The 26060-nt window shown below is 36.1% G+C and overlaps 1 protein-coding gene and 1 long non-coding RNA gene across 2 annotated transcripts in view; one reads left to right on the plus strand and one right to left on the minus strand.

Annotated features, from left to right (window-relative positions):
* LOC145685879 (uncharacterized) overlaps window positions 1–26060 on the plus strand; it is a 105467-nt gene that overhangs the window by 33254 nt on the left and 46153 nt on the right. The window contains exon 3 of the mRNA XM_081758598.1: window positions 10249–10373. Coding sequence (XP_081614724.1) covers window positions 10249–10373 — 125 coding nt within the window. The remainder of the gene's footprint in view (window positions 1–10248; window positions 10374–26060) is intronic.
* Window positions 1–26060, minus strand: part of LOC145685880 (uncharacterized) — a 131652-nt gene that overhangs the window by 25447 nt on the left and 80145 nt on the right. The window lies entirely within an intron of this gene.

Here is a 26060-nt window from a genome sequence, read left to right on the forward strand (position 1 = left end):
CATTCAGGCTCCAAATACATTTTAATTAAAATTGACATTGTCTTTAATTTCATCATTTTAGCACTACTGTAAAATTTTTAAATGATGTCAGTGCTTCGATCATTCTACTTTAACAAGTAGGGTTACCCACTAATAAAAAGACGATTTCCAAGGAGTACATGTGAGTCATTCGAATCATTACCACTGCTTAAGAATGAAATCGGTCAAGGAACAGGTGAATTTTACCAGAAATAAAAAAAAATCGTAATAATTCTCTGAATTTTTAAGCATACCATTATGGTTTATTTGATACTTATCATCTACCTATATTATTTGGAGTTCAAGTTGGTTAGAGGAAAGGAGGCGAATTTTCTCCTTGTTGATATAAATGTATGAGGAAAAAAATACTTACAGATAATTATCTTAAAATTACTCCCTTTGGTTTGCTTTGTTTCAGACGTCCCATTGAATTTTATTGTTTGGAGTTCAAATTGCAAGAGAGTAGAGCATTGAAACTTAGACGCATACTTTACACACGGACTTTCATCTACCTTAGATATTTTTACCTCTGAAAGAAGCTTCCGATCCACATTGTACAAAATTAAATTATAAATATTGTTATGTAAATATTTGTTAATTTTTTTCTTGATATTCTGTTAATGTTTCCACTACACGTTTCTTGTTAAATTCTATATTTTTTAACTGATGTTACATATGTCAGTCTAACGTGTTATATCCGAAACTATATGTATAAATAAATAAATTCCAATCAACAAGTGGAAAGTTAGAAATTCACCACATTATGACATAAAAGCACATAAATCTATCTTTTCTAAAAATTATTCAGATCTAAGTAAAACGTGGTATGTAATTTCTTTAGGTTTCCCAATAGCCATTCTTCTGGAAGATTTTGTCCAGGGGAATCAAAATGTGAGCAAGTTAGCTTGAGACATTACTTGCTAAATGACTGTCCTGCAAACGCGTGACTGTAATTGAATTTAATTTATATTAGCCAGAAGTAGCCTCTTGGCCACGTCGGTGGAGTGTATCGAAGTTCCAGGTACCGCGGTGACTCAGTGGTAGAGCATTCACCTCTGGTGCGTGAGGCCCCTGGTTCGATCCCAATTCGCGCCAAGTGGACTTTGTGGTGAAAAACACCGTGTACGTGGGTCTTCTTTGGATTCTCCCGTTTCCTCTCACTTTCTGCATTGCATCATTGTATTTATTACTCATCGTCACCGTTTCCTTTAGCCCACATGGCATAAGCATGGAACGTAAAACTCGAAAATTTCATTTCATTTTTTGCGTCGAAGTTCCACCGGAAGTAATATACTTGAAAGAAACACCGTGTCCCCATATTGCCTATTCCGTTGGGGTTGACATGTGACTAGCTCAATATTTAACACTGGAAATGAATTTGGCTCAAACTTCAGAAATGACTTCAAATAACTTTCGTGAAAAAGAAAAGAAACTCATTTTCATGAAAATGATATGAATGGTTAATGATTACATTTTTTGAATAAGACATTCAAAACTTCCAACTTAAAATCGAATGCATATTTTGAACCTCTATCATAAAATTCAAACAAGACATTCAAAATATTATTATTCATCTTCCATATACAAGGACATGTCAGATCTGACTACCAGGATATATTATGATGCAGCAACATATTAGAGAATTATTTACCATATTATTTATTTAAAAGAAAATAAGACTTTTAATTGTCCAGCTGTATCGCCAAAGGTAAACCTATTTTGTTTATTGGGATCATTTCTAGTGCGTCGATACATACTAAATGTGATCGATTCTCAAAAATGGCATTGTCTAGTTAAGTTTACAGGATAATATTCTGATCTAAAGATTTCACTTCATTTTTAGAAAGATGCCAGAAAAATGTTCTGTTCAATCTTTGATCGGGCTAAACAATATTTTACGACCTGTATCTATCTATCTATCTCTCTATATGGATTTTCTTAATGTTGATATTACCATAAAATTCGGAGAACGAGAGCAGTGTTCAACCTGGCTGACATTTGCAGCAAAGTACGAAAGAAGATTGCATTCATTTTCTTGCATCAATTATGCACAAATGCGAAAAGTTTTTTTCCTATCAAATAAATAAATAAATTATTAAATGTGAAGAAGATTGTTAGAAAATACTAAAAATTCATTTCTGTCTTCGCATAAACAAGAGTTCCCTGAGCTTCCCTTTGATTACGCTTTCCTCAGAATATAAAGGCTCAAATAAAATTTCCCAGTGTCAGATTGAGAAATAATGATTTTATCCACTGACTGTGTCTGAATCTTGTCTTTGAGTAAGCACTATTTTTTTTTATCTGATGTATTAGATTTTTTATTTAACTGAATTTTCTATCAGTTAATAGCATAGTAGCAAGCACAAATTAATTTATTCTAAACTTGCACTTAACTAATTATCTCTTGGTTTAAATATTAATTAAGAATACATCTCGTGATTTGAAACGTATACGAGCTTCTGAAAAACCTTTAAAACGCCCAAAGTATGGAAAAATAGCCCAATTCGATGTATTCGTGTGACTTTCTGCAAACACTGTGCGTGCAACTTATCTCTGAATCACAACAAAGAAGTATTGACCAAGACCTGCTTCATTAATCTCATCCTACTCAGGTCATTTTTAGTCGCGAGTGGGATTCACCTAGTTGGCTTGAACTGAGAGCTGGAGGCAGCGTTGTGTATCATGGACTTGCCTGACGCGGAAACATGCAATAAATTTCTTAAACCCACCCTCACTATCTGATAGCTATATAATGTCTATTTTGGGATTTAAGGAAGGGGAGAAATTTGGGGAAACGCTACAGATAGAACATTTCTAAGAGTTGACTCAGAAGTTGCGTCGTTTTTGATTCATGTTGAGATTTAAATAGAAGTATAAAAAGACCCAAAATAGTATTGCGTGGTTCACTCCTTGAATATCCTAAATTCCTTTACAAGTTAAAAAGAAAGAAAAAAAAGTAGTTTGTGTTCCTTTTAGAAAAGTATTTCTAGTTTAAAAGCACAGAAAATCATGAATTCGTAATCATCGTAAAATATGTTTCAATATCTTTCAAATGTCTTTTCCTTTGTTCTAGCTACTGTCTATATGATTATAAAAATATTAAAAGGGATAAATTCAAATACCATACTTAGAAGTATCATAATTATAAAATCATAACTTAACTATTATGTTAATGTCATAATTGATAACGGTCTGATAGAGTGGCTGCTGAAAAGGACGCTAAACTCAATAACAACTATACGAAATGCTTTACCCCATGTTATTTTTCCATTTCGATTTTAGCGTAATCAATTACAAACTCAGAATCGTCTAACCAGTTGCTTTATATGATGAATATGTAGGCTTGATAAAAGAGGATTTCAGACCATTCAAGAAAGTAACAACATTTTCTTCAATACGTGTTGACAATGAAGTTCAGAAATGGATGTGATGAGACGAAATAAACAGTAAGAAATCAAATCATAGCAGTATTCATGTAGGAACTACGGAGAAAGGCAATCAATAACAGTAATTTGAGTGAGGTGAATATACTATAAACGTTAATACTTCTATGTGTTGGCACAAATAACAATGGGGTTAACAGAAAATAATGAAAGAAGTTTAGTGGCTGAAAATTCATGGTCCTATCTTGTAGACATTTCTTTATAATAGAGATTAATATTGCGGTGGCTAGGTGGTAGAGCGCTCATCTCTGACGCGTAGGATTCATGGTTCGATCCCAGCTCCCGCTATGTGGGTTCTGAAGTAGACAAACACTTCGTGTGCGGGTCTTCTCGGAGTTCTTGTTTTCTCTTACTTTCGCAACTTCACCATTATCATCCATCTTATCTTGACTTCCATCTCACTTGACTTGTCTCTCTTAGACCGTGTTTCCATTTTACATAAATCTTGTAGCTGTCACAAAAAAAGAGAAAGAAACCCTATAATATTTCTCCATGTAAACATAGTCTTAAAAGGGACATACAACATATTTTCCATCTTGCAAGGAGTTAAACCATGTGCAACATTCTGGATCGTCTGGTTGCTAGCTGCTGTCGCCCTCCCACTGACATAAAGAAAAAACCAGTTCGCCGCTTCCAAAACAACGGAATCTTTTGGACAGGGAGGGGAAGTGCGAAAAAATACACGTTTTTAATGAGGAGGTTCACTATTTGTCCACTAGAGTGCAGTGCTGAATGGGTAGAGATATCTTTCTTGCTTTCAGAAGTTGTAATGTGTAAACAGTAAATAGAAAGAACGGGTTGCAAGATTTTTTTATAACAGCTACAAGATTATGTAAAATGGAAACGCTGTCTTAGCCACAGTTGATAATCATCACCATAAATATTCTGTCAGTTAACAGATCACTTGCCGCAACTAAGAAGTTTCCTCGCATTACGATTTTTAGCTAACATTTTTGTCTTCAGTACTATTTTTCTGTTTTGAAATCGTCAATCAACCGTAGCCTTCTTCACTCCCTCCATCTTTTTCCTTCCACCACATCATCTACCACGCCCCTCATAATGCAGTTCCTTCTCAGCCAATGTTCCAACCAGTTTCTCTTCTTCTTTTCAATACATACGAGCACCCCACCCAACAACAGTGTGTTACATTTTATTGATTCCGAGAAAAATTTGTAGTACATGACAAGAGTAGAATAGGAAAAAATAAAACGAAGTGGAAGCACAGTGCTCACGAGACGAAAGTCGAGACAAGAAGTGCCTTTAAATTCGAGACGAGACCAGGGGCAGATCCGGGACGGACTTCTGGGGGGGGGGCGGTGCGTTGTAATACTGCTACTTAGAGCTACTTTTAATAGCTCCAAACTCTGGAATGGATTTTATTTATATATAAAATTAAAAAAAAGTTTCCTCTTCTGGAAGGCAATCGCCCCAATTGCCACCCCTGGATCCGCCCCTGGACGAGACTAGAAACATAATTCTCATTTCATTTTCGAGAGGAGACGACAAATTTCTCGAGCTTCATGAGTAGCATTAGTCTTAGATCTCAAACACTATTTAATATTACATGATTCATAATACAGAGTGACCCAAAAGTAGGTATACAGTCCTGTACTGATCAGCTCACTGTATTTCATATGATTTCTTATTGCTATCAAATAGGTAGACCTAGTTTCTTTATTATTTGTTCTTTATGTCTTTTCACCTATATTTTTAAGCTTGGAATAGCAGAAGCAAATAAATCCATAAACTAGAACGTTATACTTGATCAATGCAGGAATTTATACCTACTTTTGGGTCACCCTTTATAAAACTACAAATGGATAAAGTGATTGCACGAACACAATGAAAACCATTTATAAACGCTTAACGATACTTAAGTCATTATACCATGTACTCCAATAATAAGTATGGCTTAAAAGCTGTTATATTATATTCTTTGAGGACCTCTCGTTACGTGGAAGGATTTCGACAACTTGTAGCTGAAATTAAGTTGAAAATCGGGGCATAAAACTTGTAAATAAATTTACAAAACGAGACGAGAGGAGGAAATCTTTCGAGAATTGAGACGAGACGAGAGTTCTTCAAAATGTATGAGGCGAAGCGAAGAAATATTATTTCTTGTTTTTCTTGTCTCATGGGCAAAAAACGCACCAGAGACTTCCCCTAGCTATAGTTGATGACCTTTGGGAACATATTGCAGATCATTGACTTGTCACACCTTAGGAAACATCCAAGGTTTTACCCTCTCTACACTTCGCGACTCGCAACTGTTCTGGGCACTCACGGTAAAAACACGAGCTAATGATCTCTCGTTTCTTTGCTAACCACCCTGTAAAGCAGAAAATCACTTCCCCTTCCGACAATTCTTTCAATTAATAACAGCATATATAGAGATCCTTCGTGGCTAAGCGGCTAGAATATACATCTTCGGCGTGGGAGACCCGGGTTCGATTTCCGGAGGAAGCTCATGTGGTTCGGATTCCACGCTAATCAGTTAGTGATGAGCGCAAGAGTTTTGCTCTTGCAGTTTTTGCAAGAGTCTTGCATGCAAAACCAAGACCAGGAATAGCGATGCAAGACCAAGACCAAGGGGCGCAAGACCAAGACCAAGACCATACCTGCAAGACCAAAACCAAGACCATACCTGCAAGACCAAGACCAAGACCAAGACTCTTGCGCAAGAGTCTTGCACAAGTACTGGTACTATTTGAATTTTTTATAGAATGTAAAAAAGGAGAAAAATCATTACATCTTTTACTTGAATTCTTTGGCTTCAGTAAAAATGCAACTGGAGTGAATGTGTTCACAGTAGTTTTATGCAATTCGTGTGAGTCGATCTGCCCCTGTAGCATATAGCTACGGTATACCGTTTCCTGAATTGGTTGTTTGCGTTTTCTGTAGATATTGCTCGTTTTCAAGCCACACAGGTGTCATCTTGCACCATTTAAACTATTTTGGTGGACAAAATCCTGTGCGTGTTTTTTCTCAGGTTTTCTCCGTTTCCTCCTACTTTCTTCATTCCACCATTTCAGTCATTTTTCATTATCACCGTTTCCCTTAGCCTTAGTGCATAACTGTGTAACGTTAAACTAGATACTTCATTTCATTTCAAAGCATACTAGTGGTGTTCTTCTTCCAAAACTGAAGAGAAATGTAGTATTGAACATCGGTAATTCCGTACACCATAGGTGCTGACTACATGGCCTTGGCTCCGAGACACAAGCATCCGTTGGAAATTTTTAATGTGTGCTCATAAAATTAGTATCGAAATAACATTTTCATGACATTTACAAAAACTTATTGCATGTAACCGCAAGTTTGATTTCATGGGCGGATGCTTATACGTTGAATAATTGGTTATCAATATAACTTTTAGCCTCCTTAGGTATACGGCACATCGAGGATTGAGCGATATAACATTACACTACAACAGTAAATCTATATTATAAAATTAAAAGTGACTATGTTTGTGCTCCTAATCTCTTGAACCACCCGCTCGAGATCGATCAAATTTTCAATATAGATCAGGTTTGAGCCTGGAATGTTATTTGTCAGTTCACTTTGAAGGAGCAACGTATGGGAGGAGGAGGAGGGGGAGGTATACAAACATCAAAATAAATAAAAATAAAAGTGACTAAGTTTGTGACTTAATAATTCTTGAAATACCCGACCGATCTCGATCAAATTTTCAACATAGATGAAGCTCAGGCCTTTCACGATTTTTACCATTTTACTTTGACGGTGCAACATAGAGGATGGGGAGGAGGGAGATATATGTAAAAAGTAAAAGTATAAGTGACTGTCTTTGTGACTACATCGCTCTTGAACCAGCCAATCGATCTAAATGAAATTTTCAACATAGATGAGGTTCGGACTTGGGGTATTTTGTATCATATCACTTTGATGGTAGAACTAAGGAAAGGAGGAGGGGAGGGGAAGTATAGAAAAATAAATAAAACTTAATAACTCTTGAACCACCCAACCGATCTCGATCACATTTTCAACATAGATGAGGTTCGAACCTGAGATGGTTTCTGTCATATCACTTTGACGGTGGAGCTTAGGGGACGGGGAGAGGAGAGATATTTAAAAATAATCGAAAATGACCGATATTAGAGTGGAGTCTATAGTTTTGGAGGTCGCTGAGATAAACAGTGACACTTCCGATGCTATTTAAATCCAAGTTTAGCCCCGTAGCTTGGCGGTGGGAGAGAAGATACCTAAAAATGATTGAAAATTAATATTAGTGTCGAATTCATAGTTTTTGGGGTCGCTAAAGTGAACAGTGATACTTCCGATCCAGTTTAAGTGCAAATTCAGCACCGCAACGTGGGAAGTAGAAAGAAGGATGTATATAAAAATTATTGAAAATGACCATCACTATCAATGTCAAATTCATGGTTTTCGAGGTCATTGACACTTCCGATGCCGTGCCTTGCAATGGGGGAGGAGGAGATATATAATGTATTGAAAATGGCCGATATTAGTGCCGAGTCCGTAGTTTTCGGTGTCTCTAAGATGAACAGTGGCGTTTCTGATGTCGTTTAAACCCAAATTCAGCCCGCAACTTGGGGAGAAGGAGAGGAGAGAAATATAAAAATAATCGAAAATGACCGATATCACTAAGCGCTTCAGTAATAATAATAAAAGGTGACTGATTAACGAAACACATTATTATTATTATTATTCTTCTTCTTATTATTATTATTATTATTATTATTATTATTTTAATTTAACCCAACGAAGTGGGTAATTGATGCTAATAATCCATATTCACAAGTGGGACTGATTTTGTACAGTTATTTTAAATAACTTGTAGTCTGATGTCGTTATTTTGTATTTCTAATATAGGTCAAAAGTATTTATACAAATTGAGTTTATAGAAAAGACATAGACAGATGAGTCGTTTTTAATTTCACTCAAATTATTCTAAAATATTAAGTTTTGATTATAATAAATATTTTAATTTATCTCTCTCTCTTTTTTTTTTTTTTTTTTTTGGTCGATATGCTAAACATATCATAATCATTATCAAAGCTATTCTGCCATTATTGCCAGGTTGCTTGCTGCAACTGAGAAACCTCGATGTACGGTGGTCCTAAGCTAGTCTCTTCGTCTTAATGTAGCTATTTTTTGTTTTAATACCTTCCTTCAACTACAATCTCCTTTGCTCTCTTCCCTCTTTCCTTTCACCATACCCTCTAGCACGTCCACCACAGTCAATATCCCAACCAGTTCCTCTTTCTCGTCTTATCAATATCTAAAATTCTTCTTTTTTCTCCTACTGCTAATATTTCTTACACCTTCTCATTCGTTTTCCCTTCAACACAGTTAATTCTCTCCTTTTTTCTCCATGCCCAGGTTTGGAAAGACTGCAATTTTTTCCATCGCTTTTGCGTAATGTCCATGTTTCTGCCCCATTGGAATCCAGTAAAAGAAAATCTCAATATTTAATTAGTTTGTTTAATATAAAGATTAGCTAATCGTGGTTGAAAAGAAAAATCTGACGCCTTTAGAGTGTAAAAATAATTTTGCAATTCATGGTATTTCAATAATCTGTACCGTTTTGATTTTCTTTCGTTCGTCTCAGGGGTAGCCTCCCCAGTTTGGGAACCACTGGAGTGTTGGATCTGTTAAAAATATAAAAAGATTACGAAACGTCGTGATTTATCTTAGTAGCGAAGCGTGGGAACTCAATAAAAAAAATAAAGGTCATCACTTATGTTGTACACTATTATCATACTTACACGAAGATAAACTATGTTATATTTAGAAACATACATTGTATTTCCGTTACTATTGGAGCATTGTTGAATTTGTTATCCCTTATAACCAGAGTAAAATTTACCTATGAAAAACATAAGATTTCTTAAAGCAAGACTTGCAAGACTTTTGCAAGCAAGATCAAGAATGGGTGTGCAAGACCAAGACCAAGACCAAGACCACCCCGGTCTTAGTCTTGGTCTTGCATTTGCTCAGTAGGTACCGTCTCATATGACCTTGCTGCTGAAAAGGATGTTAAACTCAAAATCAACTCAACTCAATAACAGCATATAAACACACAGCAGCATCTCTTCAAAACAAACGCACGAACTCGTCCGAGATAGGTAATAATCCTATATATACTGTATACTGGGTCGTATCCAAGATTTTTCGAGGAAGGGGGGGGGGTACACCAATAACTATCAGTACCGGTACATTTGAATTGAATTTGAATCTTTTAAATGCCTTTGGGCATCTGTGGTGTGAATGAGGAAATGCCCTAGAAATGCTAAGTGTCTGTTCTCGTTGAATTCTTTTCTTTCAACTTTTAGAAAATTGACTTAAACTAGCGATTTTGCAAAACTTTCCTTTGTTTTAAGCCCAAACGGAAACATGACAGCAGAATTTTTTTCTGAAAGTGTTGCTATTTTCATTGCTACCTTCTCAGTTTAGGTGTGTATATTTACAACGAAGGTGAGGGTGCACGTGCGCTTTTGCACACCTCTACGTGCCCTGACTGTATATATATATCAGTATTGTCAAATAATCTTTATTTTCTAGCTGAATAACATGTTTTTTTCTGTATTTAAAAATTCGATATTAATATATGTACAAAACTATATGTAAATATTTTGATATCAACTAACCAAATGATTTCAAATCAATTTTGATTTTAATTACAGAGTGATTGTCAGACTGCTGAACTTTTTTTTTTTAACTTTAGAAACTTTAGATTCTTGTCTTTTTATTCAATATATTCAATACATCTATTTTTAATAGTAAGATTTGTTGTTTTTCTTTTCAGGTATGTCCGGTGAGATGGTGGAAGTAGATGTTGGGAGATGTCGAAAAACATGCAAAAGACCACGACAAGATCATTCCTGGCTTGAATTTATCCGAGAAGCACATAAGAATGATGATCATGAAAAGGTAAATGAATTTTTCAATTTTAACAAAATTTGAATTACCAAATGGATATTAATAGGATTATAATATATATTGGATGTTTGCTTTGTCTTTTAAAAACTATGTTATTATTATTATTATTATTCACAAGAGAGGAGCGTAGAACAATATTAAAACGTAGATCGGTTGGTTGAAAACGAAACATAGTTACTCTAGGTTACTGTGCCAAAAGAACAGGGCCAAGATGGCTATTTTCTTTTCTTCGGAGCTCCAAAAGCAAATGTACAAATTGGAGAGTTTGAGTGATGGAAAACCTTGAAAATTACAATTTATAATATCAAATATTGAAGAACAGTAATACATTAATCACACACACATTCACTTGCTCATGTCAACTGTTATTCCTCCGTAACTGTCATAAGACACTCTTGATCACCACATGAAGAAAAGGTTACACTGTTCAACAACGAAAATGTAAATTGAACAAAATCAGCAAATTCTTATTGATTTTGTGGTGCTGATCACGAATTTGAAAGTTATTTTCGAATATTAGCTTTACTTTTCCTTTTACAGGCATGTCTAATAATAACGCTTTAAAAATAAATATATTCGCTTCGTTTGGGGTAAAATGTTACACTGATCCGGCAACACTGGAGAAACTATATGAACACTTGGTTTCATTGTGTTCTTTATCTCAGTAGTGTTCTGCTATTGTTAGAAAAGACAGGTTTAGTGCAGTTATCAGCGTTTTGGGTGTGACGTTTGTGTAGTGCAGGACATTAAAATACAACTACAAGTACGCAAAAATACTAGTGTTTCGAATGTATATTTTTTAATAGTTGTCGGAACTATTTCAAGTGACATTTTGAGGGTTTCAATAAACAAAAATGCCGCGAAATTGTGTAAACAGTGCGGATAGCTTCTGCTACGTGTGTGGGGAAGTGACATTTTCCTCACAAAAGCAGACTATAACACCACTAATAAGAAAAGCTATCAATATTACTTTGGTTGTAAAATTGGAGACCAAGATAAATCTTGGGCACCCCACATTGTGTGTAACACTTGTGCCAGCAATCTAAGAAATTGGATTAATGGGAAGGGGCGCTCAATGCCTTTTGCAGTGCCCATGATTTGGAGAGAGCCAAGCGACCACATCAGAGACTGTTATTTTTGTATGGTTCCTTCCGTCAAGAAGGGAATTTCCACGAAGAAGCGGGCCTTGATCTATCCTAACATTCCTTCTGCAATGCGCCCTGTTCCACATGGAGAAGGACTACCTGTTCCTGACCCACCTAAAGAATACGATCTTTTTTCTGATGATGATCAAGAAGTTGAAGCTCCTGAATCAAGTACTTCGAAGGACCCTACGTTTGTTGTAGAAGAACCTCCATGTGAACCACATAGACTTACTCAAGAGGAACTAAGTAACCAATCAGCGACTTGGACCTCTCGAAAAACAAAGCCGAAATTTTAGCGTCACGCTTAAAGCAATGAAATTTATTGCAGGAAAAAGTAAATATTTCAGTGTATCGGAATAGGGAGAAGATATTCACTTCATTTTTTACTATGGAAGACACACTTGTGGCATGTACAGATGTAAATGGTCTCATGAGGACACTGAAAATTAATTACGAATCTACGGAGTGGATGCTCTTTATAGATTCGTCCAAGGTAAGTTTAAAGGCAGTGCTTTTACATATTGAAAATGAATTTCCTTCAATTCCTGTAGGTTACGCAGTTCATATGAAGGAATCTTATGAAAACTTGAAACGTTTACTTCAAGCCATTAAATATTACGATTTTCAGTGGCTCATTTGTGGTGACCTTAAAGTAATAGCACTGTTGCTAGGTATGCAGATAGGGTATACAAAGTATTGTTGCTTTATATGTGAATGGGACAGTAGAGATCGTGGATCTCATTACCGCAAAAGTGATTGGAGTACTAGAGAAACTCTTCAGCTGGGAGTGAAAAATGTGCAGCATGAACCACTGGTAGATCGTAACCGAATTTTGCTTTGCTTCCCCCTCTACATATTAAATTAGGTCTTATGAAAAGTTTTGTTAAGAGCATGAACCAAGAGGATGAGGCTTATAAGTACCTAAGAGGACAATTCCCTCGATTAAGTGATGCCAAAGTTAAAGAGGGTGTTTTCATAGGGCCACAGATTAGGCAACTATTCAAAGATCACAAGTTCGACGAAATTCTCAAGGTGAGGAGAAAGCTGCGTGGAAAAGCTTGAAGAGTGTTTGTTCACAGTTCCTGGGAAGACACCGAGCAACAAATTACAAACAACTGGTAGCAAAGTTGTTATTGTGCTACGAAAATCCTGATTGCAATATGTCTCTGAAACTCCACTTTCTTCATTCACATCTGGACTTTTTCCCCGAAGATTGTGGAGCAGTAAGTGACGAACATGGTGAGCGTTTCCATCAAGATATTGCAGCCATGGAGAAGAGATATGAGGGAAAGTGGAGTTCTAACATATTGGTCGACTACTGTTGGACTATTGCAAGGGATGCTCCAGATGTAACCTACAAAAGGCAAGCCAAGTGAAGACGTTCAAAATAAAATAAACATAACCCTGTACAAGGGATCACTTGAAACTTTTGTCTACATTGCAGTGTAGTTCTTGCACAAAAAGGTATTTGTACATATTTTTCAAAGGTTTATACAAGGATTTTGCTTAAATGTTTTATAAATATTAATACATTTGTATATATACAGCTACTGTTGTACAAGAGCGTTTTTTTTTTTTTCACAACCTGAGCTAAGAACATTCTTCTATTATCATTTCCTTTCATTTTATGCTTAAATGAATGTAAAAATCGCAATTTCAAAGAATTTACATACTTTCGATCAAAACTTGTTGATTACCGGTATATCAGATATATTTATGTAGGTTATATCAAACGAAATTTTGAGTGTATGTGTATGGGGGCAATAGGAAGGGGTAAGAATCTAAAGTTTCACCATCTCATTTATTTAAAATTTTATTTGATTTTACATTGAGGTATGTTACATGGTCGAATACATTTTCAAAATACGAAATATAGAGAATCAATGGTTCCAAATAAATGTCAAAAAGGAGCAAAAGCCTCTCGGCTCCGGTCGCAATTTAATGACTATTTTTGTATAGTGACAAAAATTTTCCGATTTAGTCTTTATTTTTTACTCAAGAAATAGACATATCAGTAAGTCAAGTCAAATTTATGCTGCGGCATTCATTGGTGAAGTTGTCACCTCTGGAACTTTACAACTCAAAGTTCTATTCCACATCATGGCCACACTACCAGTGGTATTCCATTTCGAATTATTTGCTTTATTATTTTTCCTATTTAGACTTCCAAACTATGCTATGCATAAGTGTAGTAAGACTTATAGAAAGGCTTTCTCCGTCCATCTGTTGACATGTATTAGAGCAAAAACGGTAAGAGATATCAAGATGCGATTATTTGCAATCGATTCAGCATCCCAAGCATAGGTTCCATCTCCTCTGCTAACTCTCTATTCAAACCAGAAGTGGTTCAAATAAGCAATTTCCGGTTTCAACGTTTATCGCCATAGACCGAAAGTAACAGATATAGCGAGAGTTTGTTGTTGCAAATGATTTAGCGTTTCAAGACAACATGTCCTGATTACTCACAATACTCTACGCAAAATCGAAAGTGGTTCAAATTTCCTATTACTTCCGGTTTTAATAATGATTTCCGTAGAGCACGGTAAATGGTATCAAGATGTATTGTTTGCAATCGGTTCAGCGCACAAGAATAGATTTCATCTCCTTCATTAAAGCTCTATTCAAACGGAAGTAGTTAAAATTATCCATTTCCGGTTTCAGCGTTTAATACCACATATAAACACAGTAATAGATAACGAGAAACATTTTTGTGGTAAACGATTAAGGGTCTCAAGACAACATATCATGATTTTTCACATTTACCGAAACCGGAAGTAGTTTAAATTAACTATTATTTCCAGTTTCAATACTGATTTCTGTAGAGCAAAAATGGTAAAAGATATCAAGAACTTTTTTTTTTTCAATCGATTCAGTGTCCCAAGAATAGGTTCTATCTCCTCCCTTAGCACTTTATTCAAAGCGGAAGTAGTTGAAATAAACTATATTTTGTTTAAACCATTATTGCCATAGAACAAAAACAGAAAGGATTAGCAAGTAATAGCTTTTTGATATGGATTCATTGTCCGAGGAACAGGTTGTATCTTTGATCTTAACTGTTGCAACCAGAACTTATAGATGTATTACTCCAACTTTGAGTATTGAATTCGTATATTTTGGAAGTGTTGGTTTCACAGTGTGAAACGATACTCACTTGTTACAGTTTTGTTACTCTGTCACCGACCCCTGCTTTACTGGCTTAGCTTCCCCACTAACTACAGGTAAGGCCTAGATGGGCCGAGGGAACGAAGACAAGAGAAGACAAAACTTTCATTCTCATAATCACAGTTAACTACTTGACAATCAGTTAAGAGCTCCCTAGTGGCTATATTGTTATCGTACACGCCTTTGTCGTGGGAGATCGAGGTTCGATTCCCGATGGAGCTTACATAGTTCGGATCCCACTTTAAGATGTAGATCCAAGTCTCTGTTACTGAAAGGCCAAACCACTAATAAACATAGTTTTTTTTTTATTTTAATAAAACTTTATTATTTTACAAGCCTCACTGAATTTCTTCTATCTTGATTTTTCTTCCCAACTGGCCAAATTTTCTTTACGATATATCAAATAACTACAAATTACAATTACTATCTCATTATATTAGCGAGAAAAAATAAATAAAACTCTCGAGCTCGTTCATTATTGCTGTCCGTACGAGCATCATTTGGGTCGAGAAAGCTAATGCTGACCTAAGATGTCTCATTGTAGTAAGTATTCCAAATGTCCAGCAGAGGGCAGGCAAGTACACTGGACAATAGCATTATGAACTTTTTCGTCAACAGATGTCACATGCTCTCATTACTAGTGTTCCTAATCTTCAGAGAATTTTTTGTTCCTTGTTTTTATTCGTTTACTTATTGCTGTATGTAATATATTAGCAACCGAAAGCAATGGCGCCCGAAGGGAAGGGCAGGGTGGGGCCCGGGCCCTCCTTTGGCTCACGAAAATGTATACATAATAGAACAAACTACGTATATTAAATACCAGAAATACCAGACTTAATATAGCAACCATGGAGATGGGCCCCCTCTAGAAAATTTTCTTCGGGCGCCCCTGACCGGAAGGCTACTTCATATTGTTTGTTTGCTGATTTTTTTTAGCATAAATACACAGCATAAATAAATATAAATAACTACAAAAAGAAAATATTTTAACCATATAAAAATGAATAAGCTATTTAGGCAAAGAAAATAGTTAAAACTACTAAACAAAATGGAATAAAATAGAAGATAAGAAACAAAAATGGATTAAAATAAAAGAGAAGAAACAAAAACGAAACAAAACATTTAACTTAGTTTTAAATAATTTACTCAGCACAAGCAATTCAAGTTATTCAAAAAATGGAAAACAATTGATGTTGCCAACAGCAGGGGCGGACTAGCCTAGTCAGTGGTGCCCCCCCCCTTATGTCCATGACGCACGCCCCAATTGTCTATCGGTAGGTGTTCTTCCATGAAAAAAATCTTATTTTCGATTCATTTTTACACCCCCTCAAACATATTTATACAGGTTTTTAACCCCCCAAATATTTCAATGACGCAGTTTGCGTCATTGCCCCCTTTGTGGGCACCCCTGAGCCTAGTCTCTCACCCTGCAAACGCAAGATGGGTCTATCCCAACTTTAGGTAGAGGTCGGACCAAGGGCACCGATTTCTCTGTAACGTTGGGGGGCTATTTATAAAAAAAATATATATAACAATACATATAGCAAGAAAAAATATATTTAAAAATACATATTCATAAAAAATACAGAGGGCTCACATGAGCTTTGGGAGGCCTGCCCCCCAGGATCGGCGCCCTTGGGTGGGACTATTAAATCTCAGACAGTAGATCAACAACAACAACAACAAATCTATCTAACTTATATCCCACTGACTTCTACCTGCATATATATGAAGAAACTCTTTTTCGTGAAATAATACTTATATTTTCCGCGACGGAACGATCCACGATTTTAAGAGCAAAATAAGATATTAATACCTAATTCATCGGATATTCATCTCGTACTGAATTTTCTGATTTTTGGATTTGAATATTTCTGGAGAAATCGAGTTCATTCGCATTCTGGCACTGATTTAGGGCAACAAGAATTTGAAAAGGGGTAAACTGAAGTCCAAAGTTCAAAGATGCTCAAAAGCTTGTTCACAAACAAAATGTTCCTGCCTCTTCACGTGTGCAGCCACTTCAAATCTGTGTTTGACGAGGAAGAGAACTCCTTTGCATCGTCAACACTGACGAACTTCAAATACACGAAGTATCCTGGATCTCGGAAGAAGAGGCCGATCGATGTTAGTTCTTTAGATCCTGTTTCATATGCATTTCCCACCAGTATTTTCTTCTTGCCACTCATCGGCGTCCTAAAAGGATAGGTGCAATCTCCTTTTCAAAACGACAGTATCCAATTTCGAAGAATTAAGACTGTTAATTAAACAACCTAATGGGGTTAAAATAGTATTATGGCATTACCATTTTCTAATGCTTTGATCTGTTGGCGACAAACACTACAAATTTATTCAGAATACAAGCAGTTTGTAATAAAATGTTCTACTATTAATGATAATCCCCAAAATAAGCAAAATTGGCGAAAAAAAAAATCAAAAAGTGTTAAGTAACAAACGGGGAGAGGTTCGGCCTTGCGTTACGAAGTGTGACAAGGGGGAGGGAGAGAGTAAAAATTGTTCAAAAATAGCATTACATAATATGTGGATGGCCCCTAAAAGTGAAAAAGAGAAAAACGAAGAAGAGGTAGATAATGAGAGTGAGGACGATGAATGGAAATACAAAGATGGAAAACAGTGTGAAGTGTGTCTAACTTGTGCACTACAGCTGCTTCATGAATTAAGCCTGCATGGTTCATTATATCCATCGTAGTACTAAGCTTATAAGTGTGTTTTAATTCTTTTGTGTACCCAAGTATGTTAAAAAAATGAAATCTTTAAGTTTTACGTCCCATGATTATGCTGGTTAGGCTAAGGGAGACGACGATGATGAGTAATGAATGAAATGGTGGAATGAAGAAAGTGGGAGGAAACGAGAGAACCCCGAGAAAACCCACGCACGCGGTGTTTGTTCACTACAAAGCTCATTTCCCGCGAGCTGGGATCGAAAGGATCCTGTGCACCAGAGCCACCGTGGCCCCAAGTTTGTTGTGAATGAATTTTCTCAAATACGAAAGTAATCAAAAATCGTTTGCAATCTTCGATTAGACAAGATTTGCTAGAAAATTTCCTTCTTTCATACATAGCTAGATCATGTACGTTTTATAACGACAAAATGATTGACGATCTTGTATCTAGCTGCAAAGAATTAAGTAGATATTTGAAGGTATGAGTAATTTCTGTTTTGAAAATGGAACAAGCACATAAGTTGCTAGTCATTAAGTGAGATTTTTGGTTGCCATATATGTACCGAACTGAGGAGTAAATTTTAATCTACTTAAAATAAGATGTTATGAGGAAAATAGCTTAAAATGTCACTCGAAATGTTTTAATTATTTATTCGTGTTTCAAAGTTCAGTTTAGATTAAGTTTTACTTAGTGAAAATGTGTTGTAGTGAGACTAATATGTGGGTTTAAAAATGTGAGAACGTTTGTTTTTGTTGTTGAATTGTGTTTAACGTCCCGTTCAGCAACGAGGCTATATGAGATGTGGACCTACTGATTAACGTGGAATCCGAACCACATGAGCTCCCGCCGGGAATCGAACCCGGTCCTCCCACGCCAAAGGCGCGTATGCTAACCTCTTAGCCACGAAGCAGCTCAATGTTTGTTTTTAAAAAGATACTTAAATTCATCACATAAATAACTAAAAGCACTAATTCTAGTAGTGTGTGTTTACAACTAAAAGTGAAAAGGCCAATTATGTACTGGATGTAACATATAAAAATGTTCCTTTTAAACTTCTGAAAACGTTTATAATTAATCTTTTGCTTTTATATGAATATACAGGGTGTTTCAAAACAACACCGACAACGTTTGGGAGGCGATTCCTGACACCAAGATAAGAAAAAGTATAGGCCAACCTGAGTGCATAAATGCTTCCTTTCGGAGTTATAGGCTGCAGAAAACATGAAAAAAATGAACTTTAAAGGTCCATAGCTCAAATACTATGAGGCCTAGCGGAGTCGAGTCAAGACTTTATTTAGGAACTAGTATGTGCCCTACCCAAATATCCATGTGTTAGGATAATGCGGTACTTTCGCAACAATTTTTATAGAGGTATTGGTGAGTACTTCAAATTATATGCCCGTAGCCAAAGTCATTCTATAAAAAATTGTTACGTGAGTTCCTTAGGATTCTGAAACGTGTATATTTGGATAGAGCACATATTAGTTCGTAAATGAAGTCTTGACCCGATTGCGGTAGGTCCCATAGTTTTGGAGCTATGGATCTTTGAACTTCATTTTTTCATGTTTCCGGCATCCTATAAACTCCGAAAAGAAGCATTTGTGCACGCAGGTTGGTCTATACTTTTTGTCTTATCTTGGTGTCAGGAATCATCTCCCAAACGTTGTCGATGTTGTTTTGAAACACCCTGTATATATGATACTATTTATAGATTAGAAGATAAACTGATATTTGATAAAGCATATAAATCGGTGGTTCCCAACCGGTGTCACGTAGTCCCATAGCAGTGACGTAACTAAAGGGGTGTAAACAGTGCTTGTTCCCCGGGCATTGGATTGGGGGTTCAAAACTGGACAAATATTTATTTTCACTGTAAGGCAAGAAAAGGAGTTTTAGCAAACTAAAGATCATAAATTACTTCAGAAACTTAGCAGGACAACAACGACTCACCAATCTTAGGATCATATCCATAGAGCATAAATTAGCTTCAAAGCTGTATTTTGAGGACATTGTAAAAACCTAGCAACGAAAGAGGCCACAAAGTTAAATTTTAGTTCAAGACTTCTGTATTTTCATTTAACTTACATCGATTTAAGAGATTTGCAAAATGTCCGAGTATAATACTCGAGACAACAGCTTGACTGTTTGTCATAATTAAATATTCTGTTCTAAAGCAACAGATTGTTGATTTATTCTACACATATGCACATCCCGATATAATTCCAAAAACATTGTGATTTGCAGTTATTATGATAAGACTATAAGAATATGTCAAGCATGTTACTCTCAGATTATTTGATAATCAAATACTAATTAGTTTGGTGTTTTATCTTCTACTAAAAATTAAATTATGTAGTCTACCGTAATTTTGAAATCAAGCGTTACTACTTAAATAAAAAAAAAATGGAATAGGAGAATTACTGTGTGATGCCAATATGAGGTGTAGTCGGGTCGGGGAACGTTTTGGTTTGGTTGGTCGGGGGGGGGATACTTGCGCCGGGCGACAACTAGTCTAGTTGCGTCGTTGAGAATATGTTGTGAAATCTTAGAATTAAGAGGTCATGAAACATTTAATAATTAGTTAAAACCAATTTTGAGTCAGATTGTACAAGCCACCGCCTCCAGTGGGAGCAACAGTGCTCAGTACTACACAGTCACTACTTTATAGATATACAAATTTCTAGTAGTAGTAGTAGTGTAATTCGTACTACTACTACTACTACTACTACTACTACTACTACTACTACTACTACTACTACTACTACTAATAATAATAATAATAATAATAATAATAATAATAATAATAATAATAATAAGTGTATCAAGATGTAGTGGGTATTCAGTAAAGTGTGTCGTTAATCAAAAGAGGTTAGAAATCACTGATTACAAACAATGTGAAATATTGTATATTTTTGCAACATAGACTATTAGCACAGGGGGCTTCATTTCAGTCTAGCAGGGTGAGCCTTATGGTTGTCGTCCGTCCTTGGCCATCAGTACTCAAACTTTTACTTAATTTGAACTTCTCAGTCGATTTTTGTAACAATTATTCGGTTACTTAAGCATCAAAAAATGTACTATTTAACAGGGACGGCTCATGAGGGAAGTTGCACCGGAAAAAAATTGAGTTTTTTCACTTGAAACTAAAAGAAGAAAACATTCTTAATGTATTAACTATTGTATACAAAAACTAATACATTAAATTACCTTTGTTCCCCATTTTTTTTTTTTTTTTTTACCAGTGTGAATTTCCTCACGAGCTGCATCTGTTCATTTCTATATTTATAATATTTAATTTGTAAAATAGGGCCACGATGATATCTTCATGATGAATTAAAATTCAAGTATGCGTTCTATTTCGATCATTTCTCACACAAGTAAGTTAAAAAAACTCATTTTCAGTACCAAGAGAAACCTGCTGTTTAGGTAGAATCTGAATCATATGTGCTCCTACCGGAAATCGAAATAAGGTCTTATTACCTTATATGCTTAATGAGTGACTCAAACGTCCATTTCTTTTCATAAGATACGGCTACATTAATGCACCCCTCCTAATAGGACCATCTCTTAATTTTGAAAATTATCAAAAAAAAAAAAATGTCAAATGTTCTCTAAGACGCAAATATATATACCACTGTAAATTTGGGTGATCTATCTTGTTCTTTTTCATGGGTATAAAATTGCCAAAAGTTCAAAATTTGGAGTTTTTTTAAAGCCTAAATTATCATCTTTGATGGAGGTTTGTCATGTTATATGGTCATATGGATGAGTAAGGGGTCCAATATCTTTCATAAGAAATGGATACGTTGATGATACCTTTTAAAATTCGGAAGGAGTATATAGTAAGTATATAGTATCACCACTTAAATTTGGGGGCACGGTGAATGCGTGATAGAGCTCTTACCTCTGGTGTGTTGGGTCCCTGTTTCGATCCTCGGCCAAGTAAGTTTGTGGTGGACAACATCTTATCCGTGGGTTTTCTCGGCACTCCCATTTCCTTCTACGTTATCATACCATCAATTATTTCATCATCATTCATTTGCCTTAATCATTCATCTCCCGTACCCTAAACGGCATAATTGTGAGACGATGAACTGAAAAATTTCAAGGAAGATTTGCCTTAAAATTTGTGAATGAACAAATAATAAAATTTTGTAAATGTTCTCCATGACACGAATATACAACTGTAGATTTGGGTTATTCTGCTTAACTCTTCTGTGGGTTAAAAAAAAAAATGCCAAATATTAGTATTATCACATGTTAGCCACGTAATCCGTTATTTACCTAATTTATCTCCTTTGATGAGGCTTTACTACAACATAAAGTTATGTGGTTCAGTACAGACGTTTATTCTCTTTCATGGGATATAGGTACATTAATGCACTCTTGATTTTTTGTGGAGGGGTATATTGGCCAACCTATAAATTTAGGTACTGGAAAGAACAAAATTTGATAAATGTTCAAGGTTGTGAAAAACCCAGGGCTATTTAAAAAGCCCAGCCAAGTGGGTTTTATTGGGGAATATTGGGTTTTACTAAATTTTGGACGTATATTTAAAGCCATATTCATACTTAAAATACCATATGGTCATTCATGTTCTATTCTACAAATAAAACTATGAAATTTCTCGTGGGGCCGTAGTGATTCACCTCTGGCGTAGGTTCCTAGTTCGATCCCACCTTCCGCCAAGTGCGTTTCGTAGTGGACATATACTGTGCGTATGGGTTCTTTCGCGGCTCTTTCGTTCCTCCCACACACTTTCGTCATGCCACAATTATTATCCATGTCACCATCACAGTCTCCTTAGCCCCGGTGCATGATCATGAGAAATTGAACTGAACTGAAAAATAATAAAGAAAAAAATGTCGCGAAATCCGTGAAGCCCATCCGCGTTTCGTGGGACACACCCTGCACCAATGACATTCGCTTATATGGGAATACTCGTTCGGAAGTGTAAAAAACTTTTTCAGGCCAGCAATCCTGAGTGAGATTTTCCTGGGTTTTCCTCATTCACACCAGGCAAATGCCAGAATTGCACCTAACAGACACGACCCAGGGCGACCTTAATCTTTTGTTCCTGCCCTTTTCTCGGATATTGTGATCGGTTAGGAACGTCAGTCTCATACGTTATGGGCTAACATGCCACAGATGCCAAAAGCCTAGAAATCTAATTCCTAACCAAACTCACTTATATTTCGATTTCTAGAAAGAAGGAAGTACACGATTTTCTAGAGTAACAAAGTGGTGATAATTTTATGTAATACAGAATAGGAATAAAATCCAATCTTACACTCAGAACTCAAATCCTTGAGCCGCCCATCCTGGCTAAAAATTCTTTTAATACCCCTCAAAGCACACCAGGCAAATACTGGGATAGTACCTCAAGTTCAAGAGCCAGATATAAAATGGCTTTATTGAATGGATGTTGTTTTTCTAAAAGAATTTTTTTTAAAAGCATTTTTTAAGAACTGAAATGTTGGAAATGGATTTTTTTTTGAATTTTCAGTTGCCAATTTGCTTTCTCACAATAGATTTTATGATTGAGGGGGTTTTCTTTGACATACAATAATTACACTGCGCTTCACATGCTTCACCAGATAAGCAAGAAGAATTAGGGAGTTATGTCCTTTTTCTTTTGAAACGTTCACGACTTGTAATTAACTGACACGTGGAGAAAGACATTTTATTATCGTATGTACTACAAAATGAAAGGAAATGTAGTCGCATTGCTTCTTATTCCATACTAGCAGAAATGCCCATTATTTGCAAGGGGAGAATTAGATTCGTGGAAAATATTCGACCCTACTCTCTCCTTTACGATACGCATATCAATGAAGTAGTGTTGTAAATAGAAAAAAAAAACGGTTCGTATTTTTTCAGAAATTTACGTTTTTTTTTAAAAAAAAACATTGCCTCTCGTTTTTTTCTAAATTTCGTTATTTTTTTCAAATAGTCATTTGTAATGCATCTTACGTCAATTTAAGTATGAAATATTTTTATGTAGGTGTAATTACCGTAAAATGCAACATAAATTATACGCTAGATACTGATACGCTACAAATATTTTACAATTTACATGAATATCATACCTATTAACAATTCGGGTTTCAGCAGTTTTCATCACTGTCAACTAAGAAATAAAAGTTGAAATGAAATTTTGTTTTTTCGTGAAAGCAGGCCTTTAATAAGTACAAAAATAATGTCACGAACAGTATCCAATAACTTGTCTAAAGGTAAAAACTAATACTAATTTGCCTAATAGTATTTTTCTAAATGTCATATATAAATAATTTGTCGACTAGATATATATGATATGCAGAGCCGACTCTACCATATATGCAACACGTGCATTTCCGTGGAGCGGCAAGCTTGGATGGTCCGGAAAAATCTGTCATAAGTATATTGTAATATCCTATGTGATGTGGTAAACAAGCAATTCCACATCAATGTTTACAAACACCTCCACATAGTTCGGCAAGAGGATCTCCCACCAGAGGGACCTATAATCACATGCAGACGACGGCTTCTGGCCCCTCCCACGGAGCAGAAGACGACATCGGAGCAGCAGCGCCACCGCCACCCAAAGGACCCTATAAATTGGATGGACGAAGGCAACTTGATACCAGTTTTCTGGAGACCCTCCTTTAGTCTGCTACGGGACTCTTGGAGTAACCTAACCCCAGGCCTCTAGTCTGCTATGGGACTACGCCTATCCCATCTCCTGGCTTAGTCTGCTACGGGGCTCTGTTTGGGAATCCTAACCTCAGCCGCTTAGCCTGCTACGGGGCTCTGTTGGCCACTAAACCCGCCTCTGCTTGCTACGGAGCATTGGTTCCTTAAATCTACTCCTCTTAGCCTGCTACGGGGCTCTGTTGGAGATCCTGTCTGCGACCTTACGGTCAAAGACCACCTATAACTCACCTTGATTCTAGAGAGATCAATTTGTATAGTATTTTGTGAAAATACTTTTATAGAGGAAACTTTTTATAATAAAAACTGGTAGTGGAGAGTCGATTCCGGACGCTCTTTTTATTAACTCCTCTACCCAAAGATCCTATATGAGACAAAGTTTTACAATTTTATTTAAATTAAATATTTCTTGTTGGAAACAGACTTCATGAGGATGGTAGTTACATTTACTAAGCTAACCTTCTATTTGAATACTACATTCATAAATTAAGTTTAGGTTGCATTAGTTTAAGGCTACATGGACAATGCTAAAACAAATAGCCGAATAAATTCGAGCACAAATTGCTTGATTGTTTCAAATACAAGAATTCAATTCTCAAATAGTAGTGAATATCTGTTCCATGTAGTACGCTATCACAGTTTTGATATGAAACTAGTCTTGTTTTTGTCAGAAACAAGTTCCTTATCATTGAAGATAGAAACAAGTTTCTTTTAAATGTTAGAAGATATAGAAGAAAAATCAAGAAATAAAGATAAAAGGGCTAGTTGCACTGGAATTGCAAACTTATACATTGAGATTGAAGCTCGATAGTGAATTTTATAAAAAGGATTACCATCTTTCCTCTGCAGGTGTGTTTGCTTTATCTTTCACTAACGGTAATAGATTAATATTAAAAAAAAATAAACAGCCACGACGGGATTGCATTTTTAGTAAGTATTTAAGCCTTTCTGAGTGCGACTGCACTTACCCTCACCTTTGTTGTTCATGCTGGAGTAGCATACTTAAAATCATGACTTTTAAGATTTGTTCTTTCTGGAGAAAGGGGGAGGCGGCAAATTATGGCATTGCACGAGGCGACAAATTGACTAGGACCGGCCCTGATGATATGTATATAAAAGACATGAATATAGGATGACTCAATTTGAAGTAATGCAGGGTGTTTCAAAATTAATATTAGGGTTTTGAAACTTTGTAGTATCTATTACAATTAACTTACAATTATAAATATTATATCAAATGAAAGAGCAACTCAAACAGTTTTGTACTCACGCATGTACATGCATTGTTTCTTCTGTCTGCCGTTAGAAAGAGCAAGTAGCAAAGATGGAGACGAGAGCAGAAAGCTTTTTGTGTTTTAATAAAGACTGAATCTGTAGTTACAGTGCAACCGTTTGTGTGAAGAATATTAAGGAGACCCTTGCAACTACGTCCTTATCGTTTGCAGTTGCTACAGGTCTAAAGTCTACAGACTACGGTTTACGTACCAATTTCGCAAGTGAAATATTCCTGCATAACAATGAAGATTTTCTGGATCGTGTCGTCTTCAGTGATAAATCGACCTTTCACCTAAGAGCTAATGTGAACACTCATAATGTTTGCGAGCTCCCTCGTGGCTAAGCGGTTAGCGTACGCGCCTTCGGCGTGGGAGACCCGGGTTCGATTCCCGGCGGGAGCTCGTGTGGTTCGGATTCCACGTTAATCAGTAGGTCCACGTCTCATATAGCCTCGCTGCTGAACGGGACGCTAAACTAAAATCAACTCAACTCATAATGTTTGCATCTGGCCGTCAGCAAATCCTCAGGAGATAGTACAGTTGAAACGAGACTCCCCTAAATTGAATGTGTTTTGTGTCATATGGCAGAAACTTTATGGGCCTTTCTCGCCTATCGACTAGATGTGTGCCGTGTGACGAATGAATCTCACATCGAACACTTGTAGCAAAGACTGTTTGAGGTGCTCTTTTACTTGATGCATTGCTTATAATTGTACGTAAAATGT

Source organism: Thermobia domestica, chromosome 5, assembly GCF_964235325.1.
Source record: "Thermobia domestica chromosome 5, izTheDome1.hap1.1, whole genome shotgun sequence".
Taxonomy (NCBI): domain Eukaryota; kingdom Metazoa; phylum Arthropoda; class Insecta; order Zygentoma; family Lepismatidae; genus Thermobia; species Thermobia domestica.